Genomic DNA, 27,212 nt, shown 5'->3' with positions numbered 1-27,212 from the left:
CACATACCGAAAATCACTGGTCTGTATGATTCATATATTCAGACTCAACCTCCCTCTCCTGAGTTCCAGAATTGTCTTTCCGGCTTTCGATTATACATATCTGCCTGGGTAGCAAACAGGTACTGCCATTATTTTAAACATTATACCTCTAATTAGATGACTGTGCCAGAAATCTCCAATCTGGAAAGGGGCCTGGTGGGGGTGGGTAGGGGAGGATGGTATCTCACTGGAGTTTTCACTGTCATCTTTTCTTTGAGACCAAGCTGTCACTTAGCGTTCATAGCTCTCTGAGCACTTTGTTCACTACTCTATTAAATACTTATTCACAACTATTTGTTTACAAATCACTCCCAGCTACCAGACCGGCAGCGACTTTGAATCCTGAGTCCCTGGCACAGTTTCAGGCTCACAGTATATGCTTAGTAAGGACTGCTGAGTGAAAGCAGATAGCACTTCGTTTACCCCGCTGATATGGCAGCACAGATGAAGAAAAAAAAAATTTTTTTTTTTTTTTTTTTAGATTTAAGTTATTTATGTGGGACAGAGAACCCAAGTGAGGGGGAGGAAGGGACTGAGGGAGAAGCAGACTCCCCACTGAGCAGGGAGCCTGATGTAGGTCTCTATCCTAGGACCCTGGGATCATGACCCAAGCTGAAGACAGACACTTAGCCAACTGAGACACCCAGACGCCCCGGAAAATTTAGTTTCCCCATGAATGTTATAGACAGACTTAAAAGATGAACAGAATTTCAGCGGAAAAATGACGGGGTGCATTCCAGGCAAAGCTAACAGTTCACGGACAAAGACAGGACAGATTGGCACGCACAGAGATCTGATAGAGTTACTCTGAAACTCTACTTTCAAGGAGCTTGGTCCACGCCCCCTTTTTAACTCTGTGTCATGCCACCCCACAAATACGGTGGCCACAGGGTACCGTATTTGTGGGGTGGCATGACATAGAGTTAAAAAGGGGGCATGGACCAAGCTCCTTGAAAGTAGAGTTTCAGAGTCCTGATATAAAAACCGGTCAATGTCAGCATGCCAGTGAAGGCCTTTAGGCAGGAAAATGATATAACCAACCCAGTTTAACTTTTAATACCACTAAAAGTAAACTGTCTTTATATCTTATCTCTTATAGAGGCACTAATATTTTTAATCTCGCCCTACTCTCAATCCATTAAAGAGGTGAAGAAAATACTCTGCCTGGTAATTTGGAGGCTGGAAAGCTGGAGAGCAGTGAATGTCTAGATTTGGAAATATGAGAAAATCAACCAAATTTTGATAAGATTTTTTGTTTGTTTGTTTCAAGATCCTTCCTCCAGCCCCTAAAAAGGGGTAAAAAAAAAAAGAAAAGAAATCAGAGCACAGGAAACAATCCCTCACGTGACTTAAAAAAAAAAATTCTTAGAATGTTACACCTTCATTTCCTGTTTTCTACCTACACTTTGGGGTAACTTTCTTTTGAAAAAAATTCAAAAAGAAAAGTAAGAATACTGCAAGGAATTCCTGTACACTCTTTACCCAGAGTTACCGATTAATTAATCTATGCCCATTTTTAAAATCATTCTATTTCTAAACATATACTTTTCCCCCTGAACCACTGACTGTAAGACAAATGTGCGGTCTTTACTCTTAAGTATTTCACTGTGTAAGAACAAGACCATTTTCTTACACAATCCACAGACACTGGTAATACTGTTACCTAAATCAGCATCTATATATAAATTTTGGCAGTTATCCAAATAATGTTTTTATGGTTATTTTCTCTTCAAATTTTTTTGGTTATTGTTAAATAATCTGTCTTTTGTCCCAAGAGATTTCTTTTTTTTTTTAAGATTTTATTTATTTATTTGACAGCGAGAGATCACAAGTAGGCAGAGAGGCAGGCAGAGAGAGAGGAAGGGAAGCAGGCTCCCTGCTGAGCAGAGAGCCCGATGCGGGACTCGATCCCAGGACCCTGAGACCATGACCTGAGCCGAAAGCAGCGGCTTAACCCACTGAGCCACCCAGGTGCCCTTGTCCCAAGAGATTTAAATAACATTTATAGTATTGCTACATTTTTTTCACTTATACATTACTGTATATTTGACACAGTAATTTAAAAGACTGGATTTTGGGGTGCCTGGGTGGCTCAGTTGGTTAAGCACCCGACTCTAGATTCGACTGGGAGCATGATCTCAGTGTCAGGAGATCAAGCCCTGCATCAGCTCTGTGTTAGGTATGGAGCCTGCTTAAGAGTCTCTCTCTCTTTCTCTCTCTCTCTCTGCCCCTCCCTGTGCTCTCTCCTTTATTCCCTCTCTAAAAATAAATAAATAAATAAAAATAATAATAATTTTAAAAAAAGGATGGATTGATAATTTATTATAGTAACTGCAAACAAGTTCGAACAGTCGTTAAGTATATCTCAGGAAGAGTCAGGCTCCATTATTAATTTTCTAGATTCAAACTCTGGCTCCCCCAGTACTCTATATTAGGCAAATTATTTTGCTTCCCTTCCTGTTTCCTCAACTGTAAAACAGAATTATAAAATAATAATCCTTACCCAATCAGGATGTCAGAAAGATTAAATGCTAAGTGCTCAGAACAATGCTTTGCATACAGTTAGTGCTCAACCATTATTTTTACACAGGCACAATGTACGTCAGGGCATTGTTGGGTTGAAAGGATGCCAAGAATACCAGAACCATCAGTGGAACAGATATTAAAACAATAAAGTAAGAAAAATACATAACCAAATAATTTAATTCCAAGCAACGAAAAGGCTACAAAAGAGAAAATGAATACTTTGTATCATTTCAAGAAAACTGTTCAGTGGCAAATGGACAATGAAACAGGCTCAGAGCAACCCCTGGCAGTAGTAATAGGACTCCAGGAAGAACACATTTAAAATTTAAAAACAGACAGCCAGCTGAAAAAAAAAAAAAAAAAAAAGGCCACAGTGCCTTTTTTATGGGCTTCATGGAATTTTGTGTTGTAATTCAGTGCCCACAATATCAGAGATACTATCTTTCAGATGACAGTTCTCTTGCTGAACTTGATGAAGGCAAACCAGGACACTTTTTTGGATATAGCCTAAGACAACACCATCAACCACTTCATCATCTTCTGACATCATAACTGCAGATAGATTTGAACAGAAAAAGAGAGCTGATCAAAATCAACCAGTGGACATGACAATCAGCACATCTGTAAAGAAATCATCCTATAAGGTGACTTCCCTGGTAGTAGCTTGGTTTTATTAAGACAAAGGAGAAAGTTACAAAACTACATTGTTTCTGTGTTGTTGGTCCTGGAGTTGTTGCAAACTCTATCCCACTCCAACTATTATAAGGTCAAACCTTGGTTTAACAGAAAAGGCTGAACCAATATCCTCCAGTTTCTGTAAGCAAAGGGCTGTGCTAATCAGGGTTTAGCATCATCTCAGGGCAACTGTAGCTGTGGCTGGCTTCTGGCAAATCGTTTCTTCATGGAAATATCAAATGAGTGGAAAACTGGTGACCATCTGCTCTACTACAAGCCTTGTGACAAAAGTAATCCATCAAAACAAAACATCAGGCACGTGCATTTGACTTCGTATTTTAAGTTTTGATCAGGAAAAGGTAAGTTCCTCCTCTTCCAGGATTTTTTTAAATAATTTTTCAAAATAGTACACTTATCAACTTGGTTAACTTTTAAAATGCCTTAGCTAGATGCACTTTATTATTTTTTGATGTATTCAACATGAGACTGACTAATACTGGAAACAAACAAGTATTCCCTTTCCATCTCTACACATGCCTGAAAAATAACCTTGCAGTAAGTCATTTGGCTTCTTACTTGTTCTCTCATATATAAAATAAGGACAATACTTATAGATGTTGTTGAACTACTAAATTCTTTTTTAAAACCTCAAAATTAGAATTTGGACTAAGTTTCTTTGATAAAAGAATTGTCAATTTGGGGGCCCTGAGCTATCATGTAAGTCTCCAACTTCTATTCCCTCCTCATTTACCACTTCTAGGTAGACTTTTACTGCTTTTTAGTAGTTGTGGCAAAAAAAAAAAAAAAAAAAAGGAAAAGGAAAAGGAAACTGATGCAAAACCAAAGTAGGTGAAAATCAGATTTCTGTAATTTTTATGTTTCGATGACCTATGCCCTCTTTTCACAGATAATTTAGAATTGGTCCTGTTATAATCATTGAGCTTCAGTGCTCCACCAGGAATAGTGGTATTTCTTAGTGTGAGAGACAAAACAGAAACAAACAACAGCAAAAGAATCAACTGTGGGATCATATGAAAATAATAGGTTTTAAAGATCTATTAAGGTAGAGATAAAAAAAGCTGATGCTATTTTGCTGTATATAATGCATTTTCCCTCACTATAACCTCTACATTCTAGAGGGAGAGTGGAGATCTACTGTCTGACCCCCACCTTCTGGGGGCTTTGGGGGAGTCTAAATAACAAATGATATTGAACTTTAGACCTTCTGTTATTTCACAGGCTTCAGCCTAATGGATATCCAAATCACACTGTTTATCACGATGTTTTGCTTAAGTCTTTCAACCAACAAATCCTCTGGCACCATACAAAATATGCTTTCATTTGTAACCCCTGACATCCCACATGTTTAAAAGCTTTATAAATGTTACAACTCAATAATGGGGAAAATCTCGTTTTCCCTAAAAGCGATGAAATCTCTTCCCACGCCAGGAAAGAAAAGGTTTGCAGAGGCAGTTAAACGTGAAGCTGATGGCACCGCTAAAGAAGGGGTACAGTCCTCAAGCCTTTCTTCCTCCATTAGAAATTCCTCAAGACCAACAAAAAGTCCCTGCCAAAAAGTACACATTTGTGTGAGGCACAAAAATCTATACCCCGAGTCTCTATGTTGTATTTTTTATAATTAAATAAACTGAACCAGAGCTAATGAAATAGTCTCAAATTATTCTGAATCCTAGGCAATTACAGCTACAAATAAGTCAGTTGCTTCTCTTACCAAGGAGCCCATCAGAGACTTCCATGAAATGCAGAGAATTCTATGACAAGTGTAAATAACGTGGTGTGCTAGGTAATTTTCAGTTCGGGGGTGGGGAGAATATTTCTGGCTTTGAGCAACACACTAAAACACCACTTCAAAGAATCCTGGTTTGTCCCGGACACACGGGTCTGACCTGCTCCCTACACCAGATTCGTAATCCCTAAAGGAGATGATCAGATTTTGCACGGAAGCTGGAGTGAGCAGCCTGCAAACAGACCACTGTCACTCTACCGGTCCAGGCAGCAGATGGAAGCAGACAGACAAGTTCCACGAAGTTAGCGAGTTAGTAAAGCGAAGGCTAGTTGTGCATTATCAAGGGGGCGGAGAGGGGCTTCGAACTCCCGGCCGCCCCTGTTTTACCAACGGCACCTTTCCTGCCTTAAGGGGCAAAATGGGCCTGTGAGCTATTCAGAGACGAACTGTTGCGAGAAAACCGCCGGTGGACAGGAGAGAACAATTTTCTTGGTTCTGTTTTCCAAGGCACCACCCCAGAGCTGCCGGAGAAGACGCTGGGCACGAGAGGGGCAGGAACCTGGACGCGCAGCATCTCTGGGGTCTGGGGCACCGGAACGCCCACCTCTCTCGGGGATCTGCGGACTGTTCCCTTCTATTTTTCTTCCTTTAACTTTCCGCACCCCGCGCCCCCCACGTTCCCCAGTGCTGCCTGCACACGGGGCTGGGAGAAGCCGCGCGCCGGCCCCACCCTGCGAAGGGGACTCACCTGCGCGCTCCGACGCTGCAGGAAGGAGGGAAGGCGGGCAGGGGCGAGGCCCGGGCGGCCCGACGGGCTACGCGGGAGCCGGGGCGCCGCGAGGAGCGGGGGCCGGGGAGACAGCGGCGGGCTGCAGCCGGGACACAGTCCGCGCGGCTCCGGCCGCCCGCAGCCTCGCCACCACGCCCTCGACGCTCGCGGGAGCCGCAGCCTCGCCGGGGGCGCGAGCGGCGTCAGGCCCCAGTCGGGCTGCCGGCGTCGCGCGCGCGTCCCCGCTCCGCCCCCTCCCCCGGCGGAGCGCGCGCGGCGCAGGCGCCCGAGGTCGGCGGCCGGCAGGGGCGCGCCGGGCCGGGACGCCGGCAGGAAGCGGCCCCGCCCCTCGCGCGCGGCCTTGGGGGCGGGGCGGGGGTCTGACCGCGCGCGCGCGCGCGCTTGGAGGGCACAGCTGGGGTTGCTGATTCCCGGGCCGCGGGGCGCTGGGGCTGCTTTGCTAGAGCAGGGCTCTACGCACCCGACGACAGAGCCTTTGGCGCCCTTTTCGTCTCCCACCGTGGCCAGGAGTAGTTTCTCTCCTTCTCCCGTTGGCTCATGTGTCGGACGCAAGAGGAGTTAGTGGGAGTATTAGACTATGTACAGTGCGCCGCGTGCTTGGCGAGCTTTACCTCGTTTAACCTCCCGGTCACCGGCGAACCGGATATTATTAGCCAGCTTTTACAGACGTGCTGGCTTGCCCGAGGAGAGGCGGCGGCGGCTAGATGGGAGCTGAGCTGCAGGTAGCACCGAGGGTGCAGCTCCGCAGCCTGGTCTCTTCCTCGCAGTGGGATTCTGCCTCCGAATCCGCCGCTGCCGCAGCCTCCTTCCCCTCCGCCAGTTCTCCGGTGCCCGCTCCCTTCCCTCTTCTTCCTGTTTTACGAATAGAGCAAGCACCTAAGCTACTCAGTGAGTTGTCCAGAGTTACAAGGGTAGGCCTGGGGCTCTTTGGTCATCATCATCATCATCATCATTATGATATTTCCTTTTTCTTTTACCTTTTTACAAGCCATCTGAGCCAAGCTTGGAAGTGAACCTGTGCCTCTTCCCTTAGCTCCCAGAGTGGGAAACAGAGGCAGAGAACAGGAAAGGAATTTGTCTTAAGGATGTGCAACTGGAAGAAAATCAATTCTGATCATCCACCCCTAGCCCCCTCAGAGGCAAGGTAAAGCAAACCGAAGATTAAAATCCAGAAGCCAGCGTTGTCCGGCTCTCAGCACCCTAGACAGGGGGCAGGAAGAAGGGTTAAAGTGTCTAAAATACATCTAATGGCTGTCAGATTCACATTAAGGAGATGGGGTTGGATTATGGTCCCAATCATCCTAACGACTGACCCTGTGCCATCAGAGAGATCTCAGGCCTGGTTCCTGCTCATTGCTTCTGTTGTTGCTGCTGCTTCCAACCCTGCTGCCCCTGCTGGCGATCTTGACCTAACCAAGTTCTTCCCTTTTATTCATTTCACCAATTTTTATTGAGAGCCACTTCTTTCATCAAAGACACCCAAAGAAGTGCAAGAATTTTTCTTCTCTAGATGCCGCTAACCCAGCAACTTGGGCAAATAATTGAATTTTTAGGTGAAATGAGTTTGGGAACTGTTGCATTTTGCAAGGCTGCTTGAAGATCCATGATGCTTGTTAACAGAGAAACGGTTCTGGGAGGCCCTCATGTAAAAAGGCCCTGCAGCCTTGTTTAACCCAGCGTTCCCCTTGAGGTATTAGGCTGGGCCCTGGGCTGTTAAGCATAATGTCCACACAGATCTACCCCTTCAGGGGCTCACAGGTAGAGGAGACAGATGAGCAAATGCACTAATAGAGCATTTGCAAAGTGCTGACAAAGCAGAGGAAGAGGTGAAAAATTCTATTGGGAAAATGGTGGGAAAGATTTGCAGATAAGACAGTATTTGAGGAGGAGTTTTCTAGGCTGAGAATATGGGAAAGGGCATTCCATAGTAACAGCATATTTAGAGGCATGTAAATAAGTATAACTTCGTGTCGGTCTTTGGGGATCGGTATTAAGTATTATTCAAGAGGGTTTGTTTGGTTTTGTTTTGGTTTTGCATGTAGTAAACCCAGCTGGGCTAAGCAGCAAATGGAATTCATTGCTTCATGTAACAGAAAAGGTATGGATGGGCTCCAGGCAGACTGGATCTGGGGGCTTAAAACTATGACATCAGAACTTAGTCTTTTTTTTTTTTTAAGATTTTATTTTTAAGTCATTTCTACACCCAGCATGAGGCTCGAACTCACAGCCCCAAGATCAAGAGTCGCCTGCTCCACTACCTGAGCCCACCAGGTACCCCCAGATTCAGTCTTTATTTACTGCTTCCTGACAGTTTTCCTTTGTGTTGATTTTTCATTCTCAGGCTGCCTTTCTCCATGAGATGGCAGAATGACTGCTTATACTTCAAATCACGTTCTTACCAACAGAAAGACAGCTGATTTTCCTCGCAGCTATCAACAAGAGTCCTGGGACCGCCTCTTGTTGTTCGGACTTGGGTTACTGGTGCATCAGTAAACCACTCTCTTGAGAGAGGGGCCTGGGATATTCTGAATGCCCAGGCCTGGGGCCCATCTCACCTCTGGAGCTGAGGTGAGTCAGCAGCTCTCAGGTCTCAGAGGCTGAGAACTGAGGCAAGGCAGCTTCCTGTGAGAGGGTGTTTTCTGTTGGTCCTTCTAAGTGATGTACTCTCCACCCTTTTCCTTCCTGATTTGTATCTCAGTAGGCCGACCTGCGTAGATGGCTTCAGCAGATCCCTTCTCCTCCGGCTTCCAGTTGAATTTTTCCAGTAGAAGATGTTAGTAGGAGATCAGAGGGGTTGGAGGAAGAGGAAATGAGGGTGTTAGTCTACAGACCTCTTCCCTCCCAGGTTCCTGCAGGTTGGCTGCGTACACGCGCTGAGGCTTCTGTCAAGTGTCCTACAGATCTCGCCTCTAGTTATGCTAAGGTCTTTCTTTTGGTCTTCTCTCTGCGGGCAGCTTCAGGGTGGATTCCTTCTGGTTTCCCTCAAGCCTGCCCACACGCTTGTAAACAACTTTTAACGAATGCCCCTCAGATTTATCTTTTCCTGGAACCCTGATGGTTACATTCACCAAAGGTAATTCAAGTGTCTATTAGCTGCTCTGTCTATTACAGAGCAGGCACTGGCAATTAGAGAGTCATACTGGTTTGGTAAAGCTATGACAGTATTGCAGACCAAGGATGATAGTACCTTCGACCAGGGTCGCATTTGTGAAAAATAGTATGATCCTGACTGTATTCAGTTTTTTTCTAGATTTTATTATTATTTTTTTTACTTGAGAGAGAGAGAGCATGCTCGAGCACACAGATGGAGATGTGTGATGGCAGAGGGAGAGGAAGAAGCAGACTCCCTGACAAGCAGGGAATCTGATGCTGGGCTCGATCCCAGGACCCGGGATCATGACCTGAGCCGAAGGCAGATGCTTAACCCACTGAGCCACCCAGGCGGCAGCCCCTCCCCACCGCCACACCACTGTGTTCTAAAGGGAAAGTTAACAAAATTAGCTGATGAATCATGTGTAAGTAAGAGCATTTGAGAGGAGTTGAGGATGGAAGCATTTGGAAGACCTAGGTCTGGAGCCCAAGGTGAGGTCGTACTGGGCGTGGTGATTTGGAAGGGAGGTGTGATGCGTAGTTGAAATCATGCGCTCAGTTGGGATGAGAAGAGCGAGTGGAGTAGAGCGCAGCAAGAGCAAAGAACAGAATCCAGAACAGCATCAGGTCTTCACGGGGTAGGCAGAGGGTTGCCACCTCGTATCCATCAGCTAGGTTGTAAGCAACTGGAGAACAAGAATGGAAACTTCCACATCTTTCCTCTTTTCCATTGTGTCCGGCAAGGTGCTGGGAACACCCCTAAAATAAATGGTTCTTATGAATGAACTTTACACAGTTTCGCATTTCTAACACTCCCTCCTTCTCCTGTGGTCTGAGTCACAGGCGGAGGAAAAAAAAGAGAACGAGAACCTGATCCCTCGTGGCTCAGTTCACGGAAGGCTGCGGCAAAGTGGATAAGCATTTTGCTGTCCTGGGAAACACAAGCAGAACCTGTTGATGCTTTTAAAAGTTTTTTTTTTTTTTAAGATTTTATTTATTTATTTGACAGAGAGATCACAAGTAGGCAGAGACTCAGGCAGAGAGAGAGAGGGAGAAGTAGGCTCCCTGATGAGCAGAGAGCCCGATGTGGGGCTCGACCCCGGGACCCTGAGATCATGACCTGAGCCGAAGGCAGAGGCTCAATCCACTGAGCCACCCAGAAGCCCCAGAACCTATTGATTCTCAGCAGCTTAATGCCTGCCTTTCAGGAGAATTTCCAGACAGGCGATTTCATTCAAAATTTTGTGAGTCTCCTTTGATTAGATTTAAAAGTCAATACTTTTAGGAAGTCATTATGGAGGTAATAGAAGTAGTCAAAGATCTCTTTCTCACACTCATGCATTGCTGGTGGAAAAAATACAGCCATTCTTGGAAATCGTTTGCCAGTTTAGCAGTCTACATGTACACCTCCCCTATGACTCAGAAATTCTGCTCCTACTTAGACACTCAAGAGAAATGTAAGTGTAGGTATACACATGCACTGCTCTTAATATCTTAATTCATAATATCCTCAAACTGGAAATAGTCCAAATATCTATTAAAAGAAGAATGGAGAAACTCTGGTATAGTCAAACAAGGAAATAGTACACAGTCATAAAAAGGAATGAACTACTGATACCCACAGCAACATAGATACATCTCAAAAAAAAAAAAAAAAAAAAGGTTGAGCAAAAGAAACCAGATACCAAAGAGTTGTGGATGTCATTCCATTCGTAAGACAATCAAGAGAAGGCAAAACTCATCTCTGGTGATATAGTCAGAATAGTTTCTACTTCTGAGGGGTTAGATTGAGTAGAAAGGGGCTTGAGAGCACATTCAGGGCTTATGGGAAATTTCTTTCCACACTGTACATTCAACACATACTTATTGGATATCTGCCACTTGCCAGGCACTGGTCAGGGCATTGGGAATATAGCAGGGAACGAAACAGGCCATGGTCCTGCTTTTATACAGATCTACCTCAACTCTTCGTTGGCTGCACGATATCAATGGATTCTTTTTTTTTTAACTCCCTTTAAAAAAAAAGATTTTATTTACTTATTTTTAGAGAGAGAGAGGACACAAGCAGGGGAAGCATCAGGCAGAGAGAGAAGCAGTTTCCCTGCTTAGCAAGGTGCGCAAGGTGGGACACGATCCTGGGACCCTGGGATCATGACCCGAACCAAAGGCAGACACTTAACTGACTGAACCACTCAGGGCCCCCCTCAATGTATTTTAAATAGAAAAAAAAAAAAGTGGCCTGTCTTTAAATATGGATAAGGACAAGACAGGAACTTTCTTCTACCCTTTGAGTTGCTTATGGAAATGTAGCAAAATATAGTGGAAAGAGCCTGGGATTTAGGGGGTCAGCTCCACTATTAAATAGTTCTGTGGTCATTGAGAAGGCTCATTAAACCTACTAAACCTTACTTTTCTTGTGCGTCATATGGCATCAATGATACCTGCTTTGCAGGGTTGTTTTATTAAGTACCAGACACAGAACAGATGCTCAGTAAATACTAGTTGGTTTATAATCAGTTTATAATTAAATTTTATTCAAGGCAGCAGTATTTTGCTTCCCTTGCAGCTACGTATGATTTAATTTTGCCCAATGAGATATGAGCAAAAAGAAGCTGACTTAGCTGGGAAGAGGTCCCTCTTTGCTCTTCTACCATTTCTCTTTCTTCTAGCCTGTGATGTGAATGTGATGGCTGGAGACCCAGCAGCCATTTTGGATCAAGAGGTAACCCTGAAGATTGAATGCTGAGATGGTGGATCAAAAAGATGAGGAGCCTGAATCCCTTGTGATACTGGAACTGCCATGCCAGCCCTGAGTTGCCTATATCTAGACTGCCTTCACTTGGGAGAGAAATGTTGTTGGGTGTCTATCACAGCCAAACCAAATCCCCACTGATAGACCCTTTAAGTCGTCCCACCATCTAGTCTGTTCATTGATATATCCTTAGCTCCTTTAACAATATCAGGTTCTGATACTAGTAAGTGCTCAATAAATGCGGAAGAGAGGAAGGGAGGGTGGAAATAGAGCTGCTTCTGATTATGGGAGAGCACATAATGAAAAAGGAAGAGGACTGAAGATAGAAGCCTGCCTGCCCATTCAATTGGTCTCTCTCTCTCTATCTTCTCCCTTCCACCCATCAGACTCAGTCTTTATTTGTATGCACACAGATATGTGCATCTGGGTTTACTAGATATTCAAATTCCCAGTCTGCCACACACTCTAGATCTCCTATGGGATTTGCCTCACAGATGGTACCTTTTACTGAAGAGCCTTAAATTAACCAGCTTCCCTCATAACATCCTCATTTGTCTCCTGCTCCTGGAAAATCAGTCATGCCCCCAACAAGAGCTGCAACAGGATCCAGTCGCTTACGGGAGGAGTGGACCTTCTTACTAGTACCACATTCAGCATTGGTTGGGCCATGCATCGTGTATATTTTTGATATTTTTAATTTTCCCATTATAAAAATTAATCTTGCCCTATATAGATAATTTGAAAACAAAGGATAAATATGAAAATCACTCACAACCTCATGGTCTAGGGAGAACCACTGTTCAATATTTTGGTATATTTCCTTCCAATCTCTTTAGTAAGGTGAGGTATATCATTAGAATTGTTCAGTTTGGATCTCCCACTTATTTTGCTTCACATTACATTGCAAAGTTTCTTTGTGTTCTAAGATACTATTCTGAAGTATGTTTTTGATGGCTAGTGATATGCATTGTGTATATTCCATTATTCATCTAATCGTTCATTGTTGGAATCAAGTTTTTTTAGGATTTTCTCTTCTATAATTAACTAAACAACAAGGGCCTTTTAAAAAAAGATTTATGTATTTGAGAGAGAGAGAGCACGAGTGTGCACCCATGTGGGGTTGAGGAGGGGCAGAGGGAAAGGGAAAGAGAACCATAAGCTGACTCCCTGCTGAGCACAGAGGCTGATGGAGAGCTTGATCCCAGGACCCTGAGATCATGGCCTGAGCTGAAATCAAGAGTCAGCTGCTTGACCAACTGAGCTCCCCAGATGCCCTCAACAAATATATATATATATATATATATATATATATATATATATATATATATGTATACTTTATATATAAATATATTGTTACATTTATGATTTTTTTCCCTTAGCAAATTTCCCAGAAGAGGTTACAAGGCAAAGAGGCATGAACATTTGTAAAACTCTTCTTGGAAATTGACAAAATGCATTTCAATAAGTTGTACAAATCATATACTCCCACATCCTCAGTGTACATCTTACCACATCATTAATAACATCGTATTTTGTATTAAATTTTAAAAGCCTTTCCTGTTCGGTCAGCAGAAACAACTCCGTGACATCTTGACTACTGGAGAGGATGAACATTTTTTCATGTGTAATTATGAGCTATCAACATTGTATGATTGATGGTAAGAACATCTATACTGAAGGTAGTAATCCTGTGATGATCATACTTGTTGACATTTTCCTTTTTTTTTTTTTTTAAGATTTATTTATTTGAGATAGAGAGTGGTGGACAGGAGGGACAGAGGAAGAGGGAGTGTCTCGAGTAGAGTCCTTGCTGATCCCAGAACCTGACACAGGGCTCAGTCTGATGACCCTGAGACCATGACCTGAGCTGAAACCAAAAGTTGGACACTCAACTGCCTGTGCCCCCCGTGTGCCCCTGTTGGCATTTTTCTTAGTTTGTGTCTTTCCTTTTGAGTTTTTCTTTCTTCTCCTTCTCCTTCTTGTTCTTCTTCTTTGATATATAGATGTTTTTAAAGTTTCATTTGAAGGTAAATGTATCTTTTACCCTCATAATTTCTTCCCTCGCTTTCTTTCTTACAGGCATCTCGTTAATGGGGACCTTCATTTTGGGGGATGATTTCTATTTTTTATATTTACCACTTTAGTTCAAGTGAAATTTATTTTACTATAAAAATATGAGGTAAGACTCTGACTTAAATTCTTTTTTTATAGATATTTTAAAAATCTTTAAGTAATTTCTACACCTAATGTGGGGTTTGAACTCATAACCCTGAGATCAAGAGTCCTATGCTCTACCTATTGAATCAGCCAGGAGCCCCTTAAGTTCTTTTTTCAATGATTGTAACATTAATGATTAAAGGATCCATTTAACCCACTGCTTGTATGTATACAATTTAGTATATATAAAAACACAGGGCGCCTGGGTGGCTCAGTTGGTTAAGCAACTGTCTCCGGGTCAGGTCATGAACCTAAAGTCCTGGGATTGAGTTCCATGTCTGGCTCTCTGCTCAGCGGGGAGTTTGCTTCTCCCACTGACCTCTCTCTCTCTCAAATAAGTAAATAAATAAATAAAATCTTAAAAAAATAAAAATACAGTACATATATATTTCTGGTTATTTCTTCTGTTTCATGGATCCAACTGTTAATAGAAACTGTTTTGATCATTGTAGTTTTCTTTTCTGGAAGAGAATGTCAGGGCATGGATATTTTCAAATACATTTCAGAAAAGTTTTACCATTTTATACCACCTCCTTCCTGTCTCCCTCTTCCCACACCCCTCAAACTGCAGCAGGATTCCAGAGAGCCAATCTCAGGACAGCAGGCATAGTCCCTAAAAGTCTTTGGAAAACTGCATTCACATCCGGCTTGTGCTACTGACTAGTTCTTGAACCTTGAGCAAATCTCACACACTTTTCTCTTCAGCCACATGGAAATAACAGTGGTACCTCCCTCCGAAGACAGTTTTGAGGCTCAGACAGTTTATTGAAAGGCTCAGTGGGTTGAGCCTCTGCCTTCAGCTCAGGTCATGATCTCAGGGTCCTGGGATCGAGCCCCGCATCAGGCTCTCTGCTCAGCGGGGAGCCTGCTTCCTCCTCTCTTTGCCTACCTCTGCCTACTTGTGTCTCTCTCTCTCAAATAAATAAAATCTAAAAAAAACAAAGCGGGGGGATTAGCGGCTCCTCATACCAGTAGCATCACACAGTATTTGTCCTCTTGTGTCTGGCTTATTTACTCAGCACACTGTCCACAAAGTCTGGCCATGTGTCAGTATGTCCTTCCTTTTCAGGCTGAGTAATCCACGCGGGCACCACATGTTATCTGTCCACTGGTCCGCTGATGGACGGCTTGAGCGCCTTCCATCTTTAGCTGTCTTGAAGAGAGCTACTCTGAACCTAGGTGTGTTCATATCTGAGCCCCTGCTTTCAGTTCTTTTGTGTATATGCCCAGAAGGGGACTTTCTGGATCACCTGGCCATCTAGTTTTAGTTTTGGGAGAAATCACCACAAGGTTTGCCATAGGGGCTGCACGTTTTACATTCCTCCTGCTGCAGGTGCACGGGGGTTCCCACGGCTCCACATCCTTGCCTATGTGTGTGCATTTCACTCTTTCTTTTGGAGGGGATGAAAATGTTCTCCAATGGACTGTGATGACAGTCACACATATGTGTGGATAGACTAAAAACCACTGAGGTGTATAATTTAAAAAAAAATTTAAAGATTTTATTTATTTATTTGACAGAGAGAGATCACAAGTAGGCACAGAGACAGGTGAGAGAGATGGAGGAAAAGCAGGCCCCCTGCCGAGCAGAGAGCCCGATGTTGGGACTCGATCCCAGGACCCTGGGATCATGACCTGAGCTGAAGGCAGAGGCTCAACCCACTGAGCCACCCAGGCGTGTATAATTTAAAGAGGGTGTTGCATGGTGTGTGAATTATGGCAATAAAGCCGTTGAAACAAAGCAAGAGGAGGGGCCCCATCCAGTTGGGCTTCCCACCTGGAGGAGGGCATGCTGATGTCTCTGGGGAGTGGGGGCCATGAAGCTGCTCGTGCAAGTGTTGGAAAGAACTGGAAAACTAGACTCCATTGCTGCTCTGCGAGGGGAGGGAGTGTCCCTGGAAGATGCGCACAGGGACAGGAACTAGGAAGGAGCAGCCGCTTCTTCCTGCAGCCTCTTGGTTCCCCTCACAGGTGGGCAGGGGGCAGCTGGCCCAGCGGAAAGGTGGCATGTAGGGTTCCAGCCCCAGCATCCCAATGCCTTCCCCGAGAAGGGCAGGTTTGGGTCCGAGAGAAAATAGCTTAATGACTTGCTGTCTTAATCGGTTCTGGTTGCTATAATAAAATACCATAAACCAGGTGGCTTATCAAGAACAGACATTGATTTCTCAGTTCTGGAGGCTGGAAGCCCACAGTCACGGCGCCAGCGTGGTCGGGTTCTGATGACCGCCCTCTGTCTGGTGATGGCCGTCTTCTTCCGCGCCCTCACATGGTAGGGAGAGGGCAAGCTGACTCTCTGGCCTCTTCGTGTAAGGGTACTAATCCCACTCAGGAAGGGGTAGAATGTGTGCATATCAATAAGTGAAAATACCAACAGTTGAGTTCACCTTGTGCAGGCTTTCCACTGTCCTGATAAGAACAAAATATGTCTTCACGTATAGGCGATGAAGTACGAGACGTCTAATACCAGCGATTCCCATAGGAGAGAAGTGCTCTTCTGCTTACATTTAAAATGGGTATTGCGGGCATCTACGTGGCTCAGTGGTTTAAAGCATCTGCCTTCGGCTCAGGTCATGATCCCAGGACCTTGGGATCGAGACCCGCATCGGGCTCTCTGCTTGGCGGGGAGTCTGCTTCCCCCCCCCCCCCCCCGCCTCTCTGCCTACTTGTGATCTCTGTCAAATAAATAAATAAATAAAATCTTTTTAAAAAATGAGTATTGCATGAAATAAAAAATGAATGGTAAAAAGTTGTGCCTTTGATGGTAATTTTCCTGCTCTTTGAGCAAGGGATCCCTGCATTTTCACTTTGTGCTGGGTTCTGGGAGTTGGGGAGCTGACTCTGCAGCCATCCTAGTTTGGATTGGAAAAATCCTTGGTCTCTGCCTTCCTCTGAACTCTTTTCTTTCCTCATGGCCCACCCTGGGCATCGGGTCAGGCTAGACCCACGCTCTGGGGCCACCCTCCCTGCTTCCATGGCCTTCCCTGGTTCTCTCGCCTCCTCCTTAGTCCTGACCCTGTGGCATTTCCTCATGGCTCCCTGCACTCTGACACTCTCATACTAACTCATACTAACTCTTCTCATACTATGTGCCTTATGCTGACTCCTTCGCAAGGACTCTCCCTTTTGTTCATTGGTGCATGAAGGTACCTAGCACATAATCAGTGCTCAAAAATGCTCTTTCACTTAAAAAATTTTTTCCCACGTTTTATGATGAAAATTTCAAGCATACATAAAAATCGAGATAATAATTTAAAGAACACTTGTGGACCATGGCCCTCTTTGTCTACAGTATCCTGTCTTCTGTTTCATCTCACTCATTTGTCTTTCCCTTTTGTGCTGATGGGTTTCCTCAAATGCCTTGTGATTCTTGATCACCAGCTCCCAGTTAGGAATAAAGAGCTGTCTTGCTTTCTGTGGGGAGTTGGTGTGGATCTCCTTCGCAGTTGTCTGGATCTGTGGACCCCAACCAAGGCCTACTGTCCCCTGAATGTGAGGGGTGATTTTTTTTTTTTTTTAATCTCTGAGGAAGTGAGCCGGGGCTGTCCATGGCCTCGTGGGTTGGGTCCCAATTCCGTCAGACCTCTCCTCCAACCCAGAGACATGGCACCAGCCTTGGTTTCAACGTCTCTGAGGTTAAGCTTCGCAAGGGCCCCTCCTTTAGACAGAACATCTAAGTTTTAATAATTCCAACCTCTTCCTCATCTTCCCCCAGCCCTTGGTTGTTGCCTCTATGAACCTCGGCATTCTCTCCATCCCCTTTCCACTACCTAATTACCAACTCTTTCTGTTCAGTTCTCTTTTCCAGCAATGGGTGTGGTTCTGGTCTTCTGACTGGTCCCTGATTGATTTACTTAGGTACTAAGTGCTCCAAGGGAAAGAAAGATGGCGTGTCCCAGGCCACCGAGAAGATGGACAAGCCGATGCTCTCACACCACTGCAGACTCAGGGACAGTTACATTCAATGCTGAACAATGAATAAAGTATTGAGAAGTAAAAGCATTATTGCCTATTGATATAGCAAGCACTGGATTTAAAATACACGGAGAGAGGGATGCCTGGGTGGCTCAGTCAGTTAAGCTGCTGCCTTCGGCTCAGGTCATGATTCCAGGGTCCTGGGATCGAGTCCCACATCGGGCTCCCTGCTCATAAGGGAGCCTGCTTTTCTCTCTGCCTCTGCCTGCCACTCTGCCTGCTTGTGCCTTCTCTCTCTCTCTGACAAATAAATAAATAAATAAATAAATAAAATCTTTAAAATACCCGAGTGACTCTGGGGTCAGTTATATCTGGGTTTGAATCCAGGTTCTGCCACTTACATGCCAAGTGGCCCTGAGCAAATGGCGGAACTTCTTTGAGCCTCTGTTTCTGTGTCTGTAAAACAAGGGCCGAGCAGCTTCCTGGCAGAGCTGTTGCGAGGAGGGAACGAGACAACACGGGTAGAGGATGAGCTCAGGACATGGCGGTGGTTGTGGAGCATAGGCTGTGGCGGGACTTAACGCTGCGGTAGAAGAGGAAGAGGCCGGAGATCTGAAGACCTGGGTTCTAGTCCCGCGCCTGGAGCTAACTGGCTCGCGAATCCCTCTGAGGGCCCCCCTTTCCCAACATGTGCAACCCCACATTTGAGTCACAACTCTGGTTTCCTAATGCCGGTATCATCTAATGGGCCTGCAACCAAATGAGGCCAATCACGACTCAGTTTTTCAAAAAGCTAAATTATTCAGCTTAAAGGATTATCCATTACTGTGAGATTTTGCCCTTCTTACCATTTGGGTGTCAATATCCTGTTTTAATGAGATGATAATATGGTAGGGTATTTTTTTTCCTTTCGATGTCCTTATTTGGTAAAATATGAAGTATGAGTAAGAACAATGATAGGAGACTTGCCCTACCAGATACGGAAGCACAGCCTCAGTTAAAACCCTCAATAATTTAAACAGCGTATCAGTGGTGAACGGATAGGCAGACGGTTCAGTGGAACAGAGTGGAGAGTCCAGAAAAATAGAGAAATCTAAAATATTATAGAAATGGCACCTCAATTCAGTTATGTTTACAAAATACATAGAAAAGGACATATTTTTTAAAAAAAATTTTAAAGATTTATTTATTTTGAGAGGGTGAAGGGGGAGGGGGAGAAAGAATCCCAAGCAGACTCCCCACTGTGCACAGAGCCCTACATGGCGCTTGGTCCCACAAAATTGAGATCACAACCTGAGCTGAAACCAAAAGTCAGATGCTTAACTGATTGTGTCACCTGGGTGCTCCTAAAAGGGCATATTTTTAAGAAATAATTGGATTATATGTAAAATAAAATACAGAAAACAAACAAAAAGTTTTTCCTCATAGTAAAAAAAACTATAAGCAAATCAAAAAGCAAATAGCAAACTTTGGGGACTATTTTCAGTTCACATCACAAAGAAAGGGTTAATCAACGCAAAATAAAATTGTATGTTCAAGGCCCTCAGAGGCCCACAGAGCCATAGACTGTGGGCCAAGACTGTGGACAGTTCACAGAAAAGGAAACACAAATGTGTATAAACACATGCAAAGACATTTAGTGTCATTCACGTGAAGGGAAATGTCTGCGACTTGAACATTTCGGTAGAAGATGACATTTGGGCGAAAGGATAAGCACCTATGTAGTTGCTTGAATCAGTCTGGGATGCTTACACAGATCAGAGTGCAAGGGACTCCTGCAAAGACAGATTTCTGGTCCTGTTGTTTTCATGACCAACAGGTTTCTGGAGGAATTAAAGATGGGCTTTGTGGAGGTTTTGTTTTGTTTTGTTTTAACTTATAAAGTAATCTTGAGAATTAAGCACACGACCGTTTCTAGGGTGCGCTCTTGAAGATCCACATTTCTGCGTCAACAGGAGAAGGCAGCCTGCAATATTTGCCCCGCGATGAGAATCTTCTATCATTATACTGGCCTCTTGGTCCATTCAGGCTGCTGTTAACAAACACTTCCATAGACTGGGTGGCTTCAACAAACGAACATTTTCTCACAGTACGGGAGGCTGGGAATTCCAAGATCAAGGTGCCAGCAGGTTGTCTAGTGAGAACCTGCTCCCTGGTTCAGGTCTTCTTGCTGTGTCCTCACTTGACGGAAGGGGCGAGGGAGCTCTCTTTTTATAAGGGTGCTGTGAGATAACGGAAAATGCACATATTGGTCTCTGCACCCTGTCGCTGGCACAGAGCTCCTAAAACCCTTGTGATTTCCTCAGTGGTAAGAACACTCAGAGCAACTCTCGTTCTAAAATTGTCTTTGATCTTGTTCCTGACTTAGGGCCCCTGAACTTTGTAAGTTTGTGAGTGAGACGAGCACTAGGAGTGTGTTTTTTTCTTTTTTTTTTAAGATTTTATTTATTTATTTGAGGGAGAGCGAGAGATCAAGCATGAGTAGGGGGAGGGGCATGGAGAGAGAAGCAGACTCCCCAGTGAGCAGGGAGCCTGAAGTGGGGCTTGATCCAGGGACCCCGGAATCATAACCCAAGCCAAAGGCAGATGCCCAACTGACTGAGCCACCCAGGCACCCTGCATATTTTGTTCTATAGAGGCAATGCCGGGTGGGCTCTTGGATGGCTCCTGGGTGGGCTGCTCACTAGAAAAGCCAAATCCTGATTAGAAGATGGAATTTTCAGCCCCGCCCTCCAACCCCGGGAGAGGGGAGGGGCTAAAAACTGACTTACTAATTGCTCAGCCTCCATAAAGTCCAGTCACACAAAGAGGTGGGCAAAGACATCCACAACGGGAAGTCGAATGACCTCAACTCCCCGGGGACAGAAGCTCCTGTGGTCAGGACGCCCCCATTGCTTCAGCATAATGTAACAACCTGATGGGATGCTAAACATAGTTGCAAGACTTCACACCTCTTAGCTCATCTGAGCCTCATAATAACCCTTAGGTTGATCCTGTTACTGTCCCTATCTCACAGATGTCACAGATGAGGCTTAGAGAGTTACCAGTAACTTGCTATTGCCACACAGCTAATAATGGAGTTGGAATCAAACTGAAGCAATTAGCTACAGAGTCTATAGCCGTAACTACTGCAGGAAAAACAAAAAAGTGTTTAATTCAGCCTTCACTGCAATCATGGGCATCTCTAGGACCGTAATACTACAGGAGCCACTAGCTATGTGTGGTACTCGAATTTAATTAAATTTAAATAAAATTAAAAATCTAGTGTCTAGGATGCACTTGCCACATTTAAAGCGCTCGATAGCCACATGTGGTTAGTGGCTGCGGTCCTTGGCAGCAGACACAGAACAGAACTTTCCGTCACCGCTGAAAGTTCTGCTGGACAGCACTATTCCCGACAACTTTAGAAAGTATTAGCCAAACATAAGACTCGAACTAAATAGGTGTCACATGGTCTTTTTTTAATTAAATACCACTTCATAATATTATTTGCACCTAACACACACATTTTTTGAAAAATAAGACATGCTATATCAGTCATGGAGTTAACAAAATATAAGCATCCACATGGAATATATTCTAAGGTGACTTCAGTTACACAGCTTCTCAGAGAAACACACAGTTCTTTTTTTCTTTTTTTTGCCCATTAGCCACTGTTGGACCAGATATGGAATTCACAAGAAGGCGGGGTGGAGGGTCTCCAGCTCTACCCTGATGGATGTCCTGTGTATACCAGTACCACCAAGCTGGCTGGTTTCCCCCGGAAAAACAGCGGAAACGTCGGTCCTCTCTTCCCTACCCAGCAATCAGTTTCACGCTGCAAAGATCCCACGTGACCTGAAGTTTAATGCAATGGCCTCATCAGATGCGTCTTCAAGGGAGGGGTCCGGGGAGGGTCTGAGCTCTCATTAAAGCCCACTGGGACCAGTCTTAGATCTGGTGCTAATGTCTGATTAGAGAATCCAGAGTCCCAGTCTTTAGAAGAGGCGGACAGAGTGGAGTGCAGAGAGAAGACCAGGGAGCAATGGGAGGTTTGAACCCAAGTTTGGTGACCTTGCTTTAGGTACTGGCTGCTAGGAAAGAGAGAGAGGCATGCTTCTTAACATGGCTTGGAGCATTCCAGAGGACTTGGGAATCTCAGAGCCAGGAGAAAAAAAATAAAGAAACTGGGCTGTGAGTAAAAAGTTGATATCCACCCCCACGTCCCCTGTCCTAACAGCAAGTGCCACCAGTAAACAGTCCATTTCTACTTGGAGACAAAGGGTGGGAGAAAATAGCCCCAGACAGACTCAGAACTCTGGAGTCCAAGGCCCCAGATCAGCTGCTCTCCCAGAGTCCCCAGGGGCCTACCCCGGCTTCCCGTCAGGAAACTGTCCTGTGCTCTCTGCTCAGACTTCCTGTGCTCAGCTTCAGAGGACAATGCCATCACCCACAACCAGCAGGCAGAGGCGGCCCAGGCCCCAGAGATAGGGGCTGGTGGTACCGAAAACATGACAGTCAGCTGACCTGAAACTGAAACACGCTTTTATCCATTCCTCTCATTCTTGCCTGGCTCGAGACCAAAAGGCGCATAACCAAAAAAAAAAAAAAAAAAGGGAATGGGCGGAGTGAGGTTGGAGCACATAAAACCCCAGAATGATCACCTGGTCTGACATACTGAGATGGCTTCCCTGCTCACCTTCCTTCCTTTTTTTAAAAAAAGATTTTATTTATTTATTTAATTGACAGAGAATGGGAGAGAGAGAGAGAGAGAGAGAGAGCGCGCATAAGCAGGGGGAACAGCAGTGGGAGAGGGAGAAGCAGGCTTCCTGCCGGACAGGGAGCCCAATGAGGGGCTCAATCCCAGGACGCCAGGATCATGACCTGAGCCGAAGGCAGAAGCTTCATGACAGAGCCCCCCCCCCCCGGCGCCCCTGCTCATTTTCCATTTATCCACTCTGCCCTCATCCTGCCCACCTTAGAAAAGTCACTTGGAAAATCTGAAGAACAGCAAAATCAGGTTTTAGTTCCCCTTTTTTGTTTTGTGCTGGTGGGCTTACAGCTTGACCTTGAAAAGTGACTTTTATTGCCCCTATATAGAATATAATTCCCTATACTCTGCATAAAGCTTCTTTTCCAATCAGTGTTGATCCTGCTGTTCTCTCTTAAGAGTCATCAATGGCTCCCATGCTCCCTGAGATACACCTTGATCTCCTCTAGCTGGCATTCGAGGCCTCCATGAGCATCCACTGCTTATCTTTCCAGCTTATCTCCCACCATCCTCTCTATCTCTCTTCTTTGCCAACACCCACTCCCCATCTCTGCCCCTTTGCAAATGCTGGCCCCTCTGATGGGGGCAGAGGGAGGTGGTCACCCTACTCACATCTTTGCAAGATTTGCCCCCATTGATGAGCAAAGCCCGAATCATCACCAGTTCTTTTTGTTTTTTAATTAATTAATTTAAAATTTTAAAACATTTTTAAGTATTTTAAATTTTGAAAATTAACTATTTAAATTTAGATTTATTATTTTAAATCTATACCACACATGGGGTTTGAACTCATGACCCAGAGATTAAGAGTCACATGCCCAACCGACTGAGCCGGCCAGGTGCCCCCAAAATCATCTTGGGTTCTGAATAACCTGCTCTGGGCCTGACCTTTAGCAGGGCTTCCTTAACCATCCTTTTTCTGTGGGCCATGGTTGCTGTGCCCACCCCCCTACCCTCCCTGTTGTATCTTCCGTTGCGGGTCTGCAGGGCAGAGACCATGGCTGTTCTTTGTAGCCCTCACCATCCAAATGCTTATTTATTTAGTTTTTTAAAAGATTTTACCCATTCACTTGAAAGAGTGAGAGAGAGAGAGAGAGAGAGAGAGATCACACACAAGAGTGGAGAGGGGGGCAGAGGGAGAGGGAGTAGCAGACTCCCCACTGAGCAGGGAGCCTGACAGGGGACTGAGCCAAAGGCAGACACTTAACCAACTGAGCCACCCAGGCGCCCCCATCCAAATGCTCAGTAAAACACAGCAAATGCGTCACAAATATTGTTGAACTGAGTGGATATGTATCCTGAAGAAAAAAGGTCATTGTCTGCTGCTTTCTTAGGCATGTCAGACACAATACCGAAGTGGTTATCACAAGCAACAGATGCCAGTTTTCAAAGTCAAGGTAGTAAATCGGTATGAAGCACAATCCATAAAGGTTAATGATCTATCAACACTGGTCTATTAACACTGTTATCTCGCCTATTAGTTAAAGAGTGCCTAGGGAAACAGTAAGGGTCGTTGGAAGTAGTAATCATGGGATGGATAAATGCCTCGGATCCTATGGGAATTATTTGACCTGCTAAAGGAGCCCTAGACAGGAAACAAGGTAGGGTAATAACAACTTTCCAGGAGGGGTGTGGCGCCCCAGGTTTTCACAGCCCATCTCTCTCAATTTCAAGGTGTGTGCTCCTTGGATGGCCTGCATCAGAATGACCTTGCTGTCCGTTAAGAATGTGGACTCTTTTTCCTCCCTGTCATTCCCACGAAGGAATGGGTGTAGGGGTGTAGGAATCTGCATTTTAAACACACTCCCTAGGGGATCATTATGCTCAAGTCCGCAAACCCTTCTGTCATTCTCAGAAGTCTATAGTCAGTCCAGGAGAAGATAATTATGGATGTAGCCAGAAAGAAAGCAGCAATCCCTTACCAAGAATGCCCGCTTTCCCAGACATATGCACATGGTGCGACCTAAAGGGTCTCGGTCAATTCCAAGGAAATGAACCAGTAATTCAAGTTTGGTTTGATGGAGAGAGGATGGGGGCTGTCTGCAGTAAGCACTCCCAAGCCTCCCAGGGGGCACTGGTGGGCAGGAACACACCCATGAAACAGCCAGATTTTCTGCCTATCCTTTTGTAAGTGGCACATTCACTTTTTGTAAGATGAAAAGGGATTTTTCTTCCTTTATGGGCTAACGCATCATTACCCCTTATTTCCTGTCCTTATTTCCCTCCTTCTCTTAATTCTTAACCCGGGGCGGTGGGGCGGGGGGACGGGGTTGGGAGGAGAAAAGCAATTACATAGTTCACAGAACCAAAACCAAATTAGTTTTCAGAGCAGATCTAATACAAACACACCAAGCATGTTTTCTCCGGAAGGGCACAGACCACTGGAAGGCAGAAGTGTATTTTCTACAGGTGAATGATAGGATGTTCCCAGGGCTGACCTTACTATGCTTCAGGATGACAGCACAGATGTTAGTGGAAATGTGGAATGATGAATGAGATGGGGAAGATTAGATTCTGAGGTCTCTAGCCTTTCACGGGATGTGGAAAAGTGAGAGCGGAATGTCTGCCTTGCTTTAGCCCCGAGGAACGCGGCAATCTTTGGTCACTGCCAGAGGAAGCTCAGTTACTATCCTTAGGGATCATGACTGCTTTCCCAAGCGGGCTGGACAGAACCAGGCAGAGTCTGAACTCTGCACTCCCTCCGACCCCGGGGAAGGGGGAATACAGGTTTCATTCCCCTCCCCCCACCCGGTCATCTGAAACCTCTGAGACCAAGATAATATATTCTTTGCCAGAGACAAAGGGTCTCCGAGATCCCCTTCTAGAGAGTTCTCTGTTTAAAAAAAAATAAGAACTTGAAAGGCAAACTTTAGGATTCAGGGTCGAACTGCTCACTGTCGGCCTGACTTGAGAGCAGTTATAAATGGAGGGAAGGGCAGTCTCCTTCAAGGCGGGCTCATTCCTTCTTGGTGTGTTCCAGGACTCGGTAGGGCACCCCAGAGGCACCCCCGGAGCTGTGTTCCTCTTGCATGACGGGCAGCGTGGCGGGAGCGTAGATCTCTGAAACGTTGTCGTTGTTTTCCAGGGCCCCATAGGAAAAAGAAGCTTTGAGGTCAGGCTGAACTGTCATTCCCTTGTCATGCATGTTTTGCATACCTGAAATGAAATCCATGTTCTCCAAATCATTATGCGGCAAGGGGGCCCAAGGATGCTGCATCTCCCTCTACCTACCACGGCCTGATTACAGGGCTCGGGTGCTAATCACGTGCCTTGCCAAGCTTCTGAATGCTTTAGATTAAAAAAAGAGCAACCATAAATGTATGCTAGAAATATTATGGTTGCCAAGCAACAGGGATGAATCTTCAGGAAACAGGCACACAGACCAGTCCCTGTCAAGAGAAGCCTGGGTTGGTCTAGAGTGAGGCGGGAGTGTGTGCTTGGGTCCCAGGAGAAGCACAATCAGCACTGTGCTTCGAACGTGGTAGATGCCAATACTTTACTACCGAATTAAACCAGGATCATTATCCCCTGGAGGGAAGAGGGTAACTTCCATGTCACGGACACCTGGTGGGGACACAATGCATCGTGACACTCAGAACGAGATCTGACCTTTAACACTGAACATCGCTGATCTGCAGAGAGGGGAGGTATGATACAGCTTGCTGCTTTTGAGCACGTGTGGACGCTGGATGTCTACTTACAGTCGAGAACAAAGACTTTAATCATTAATTCCATTAGTCTTACTCAGCAAATCCTCCTGCATGTGGGCCCTGGGCTTAGAGGCCAGCTCTCTTCCTGGCAGGGAACGGAGATTTCAAATTCTCTTACCCCCAGGCTGTCCTATGAAACTGAACGCCAAGTGTCCTCCGTGAAACTATGATGATAACAGCAGGTGCTAGACTATTCCCTCTGCCCAGGCTCTGAGCTGAGGGTTTAGATCAGGACGGTACCAACAGCAAGCGTGAGAATAGCTAACAGGTACCGAGTGTTGAGTTGGGGACAGACCCCGCTCTAACCAGCTGAGAGGTTTTCTCTCTTCTGATCCTCATAACTACTGATAAGGAAAATGAGGCACTTGGAGGTCAGGTACCTTGCTTGAGGTCATCAAGATGGCAAGTGGCCGGGCTGGGATTCAAACTCAGGTGGTTTGAACGCTGAGGACCATGCTCAGCTGGAATGCTGTATGGCCTTCCTAGGAGCTTCCACCGAATGCCCCCCAGATCCCATCCTCATCGTCTGGGTAAGAAAACGGATTCTGAATGGTGAGGTTAATTGCCGAAAGTCACAGAACTGAGATCAGACACCACAGACCATGGCCTTGTGACTCCATGAGTGGCCTGGGGAGACTCTATGCTTTCACACAGCACTAGCCTTAGCTCAAGAGCATCAGACGGGTACGGTCTACATCTGTGGTTTGGATTTTGGGATGGGGGCACGCTTGGGAGAAGTTGAGGGGTGCCTGTTGGCTTACCAGGCACAGTTTAGCTCCTGGATTTTTTTTCATAGTTCCTCAGCCAAAGAGCACCAGGATTACACCTAGAGTCTAACAGATGTGGCTTTATCATTCATTGCCATGAGAGAGTTGTCCACCGTGGGGAACTGTGGGATGCCTCAGTAGGAGGGTGTTAGAAAAGTCAGGATTTGTGTTAGGTGATTTGGGAGAGGGTTTAAGGAAGCTGGGCTAGGCTTTGGATTAGATGCTGTCGGGAAGTGG

General features: G+C 45.3%; 2 protein-coding genes across 3 annotated transcripts in view; both read right to left on the bottom strand.

The window, feature by feature from the left end:
• RCAN3 (RCAN family member 3) overlaps positions 1-5,827 on the bottom strand; it is a 31,821-nt gene extending 25,994 nt beyond the window's left edge. Inside the window, exon 1 of the mRNA XM_044237443.1 lies at positions 5,736-5,827. The gene's annotated coding sequence lies outside the window, so the exon portion shown is untranslated. The remainder of the gene's footprint in view (positions 1-5,735) is intronic.
• A 17,942-nt stretch (positions 5,828-23,769) lies between these two features.
• Positions 23,770-27,212, bottom strand: part of NIPAL3 (NIPA like domain containing 3) — a 46,074-nt gene continuing 42,631 nt past the window's right edge. Inside the window, exon 11 of one of the 2 annotated variants that reach the window (XM_044237441.1) lies at positions 23,770-25,654. In XM_044237441.1, the coding sequence (XP_044093376.1) occupies positions 25,455-25,654 (200 nt within the window). In that variant the 3' untranslated portion in view covers positions 23,770-25,454. The remainder of the gene's footprint in view (positions 25,655-27,212) is intronic. The other variant, XM_044237442.1, reaches the window with a different exon arrangement.

The sequence above is a fragment of the Neovison vison genome, chromosome 2, assembly GCF_020171115.1.
Source record: "Neovison vison isolate M4711 chromosome 2, ASM_NN_V1, whole genome shotgun sequence".
NCBI lineage: Eukaryota > Metazoa > Chordata > Mammalia > Carnivora > Mustelidae > Neogale > Neogale vison.
Note: the sequence above shows the minus strand (reverse complement) of the source record. Positions and strands in the feature narration are given on the sequence as shown.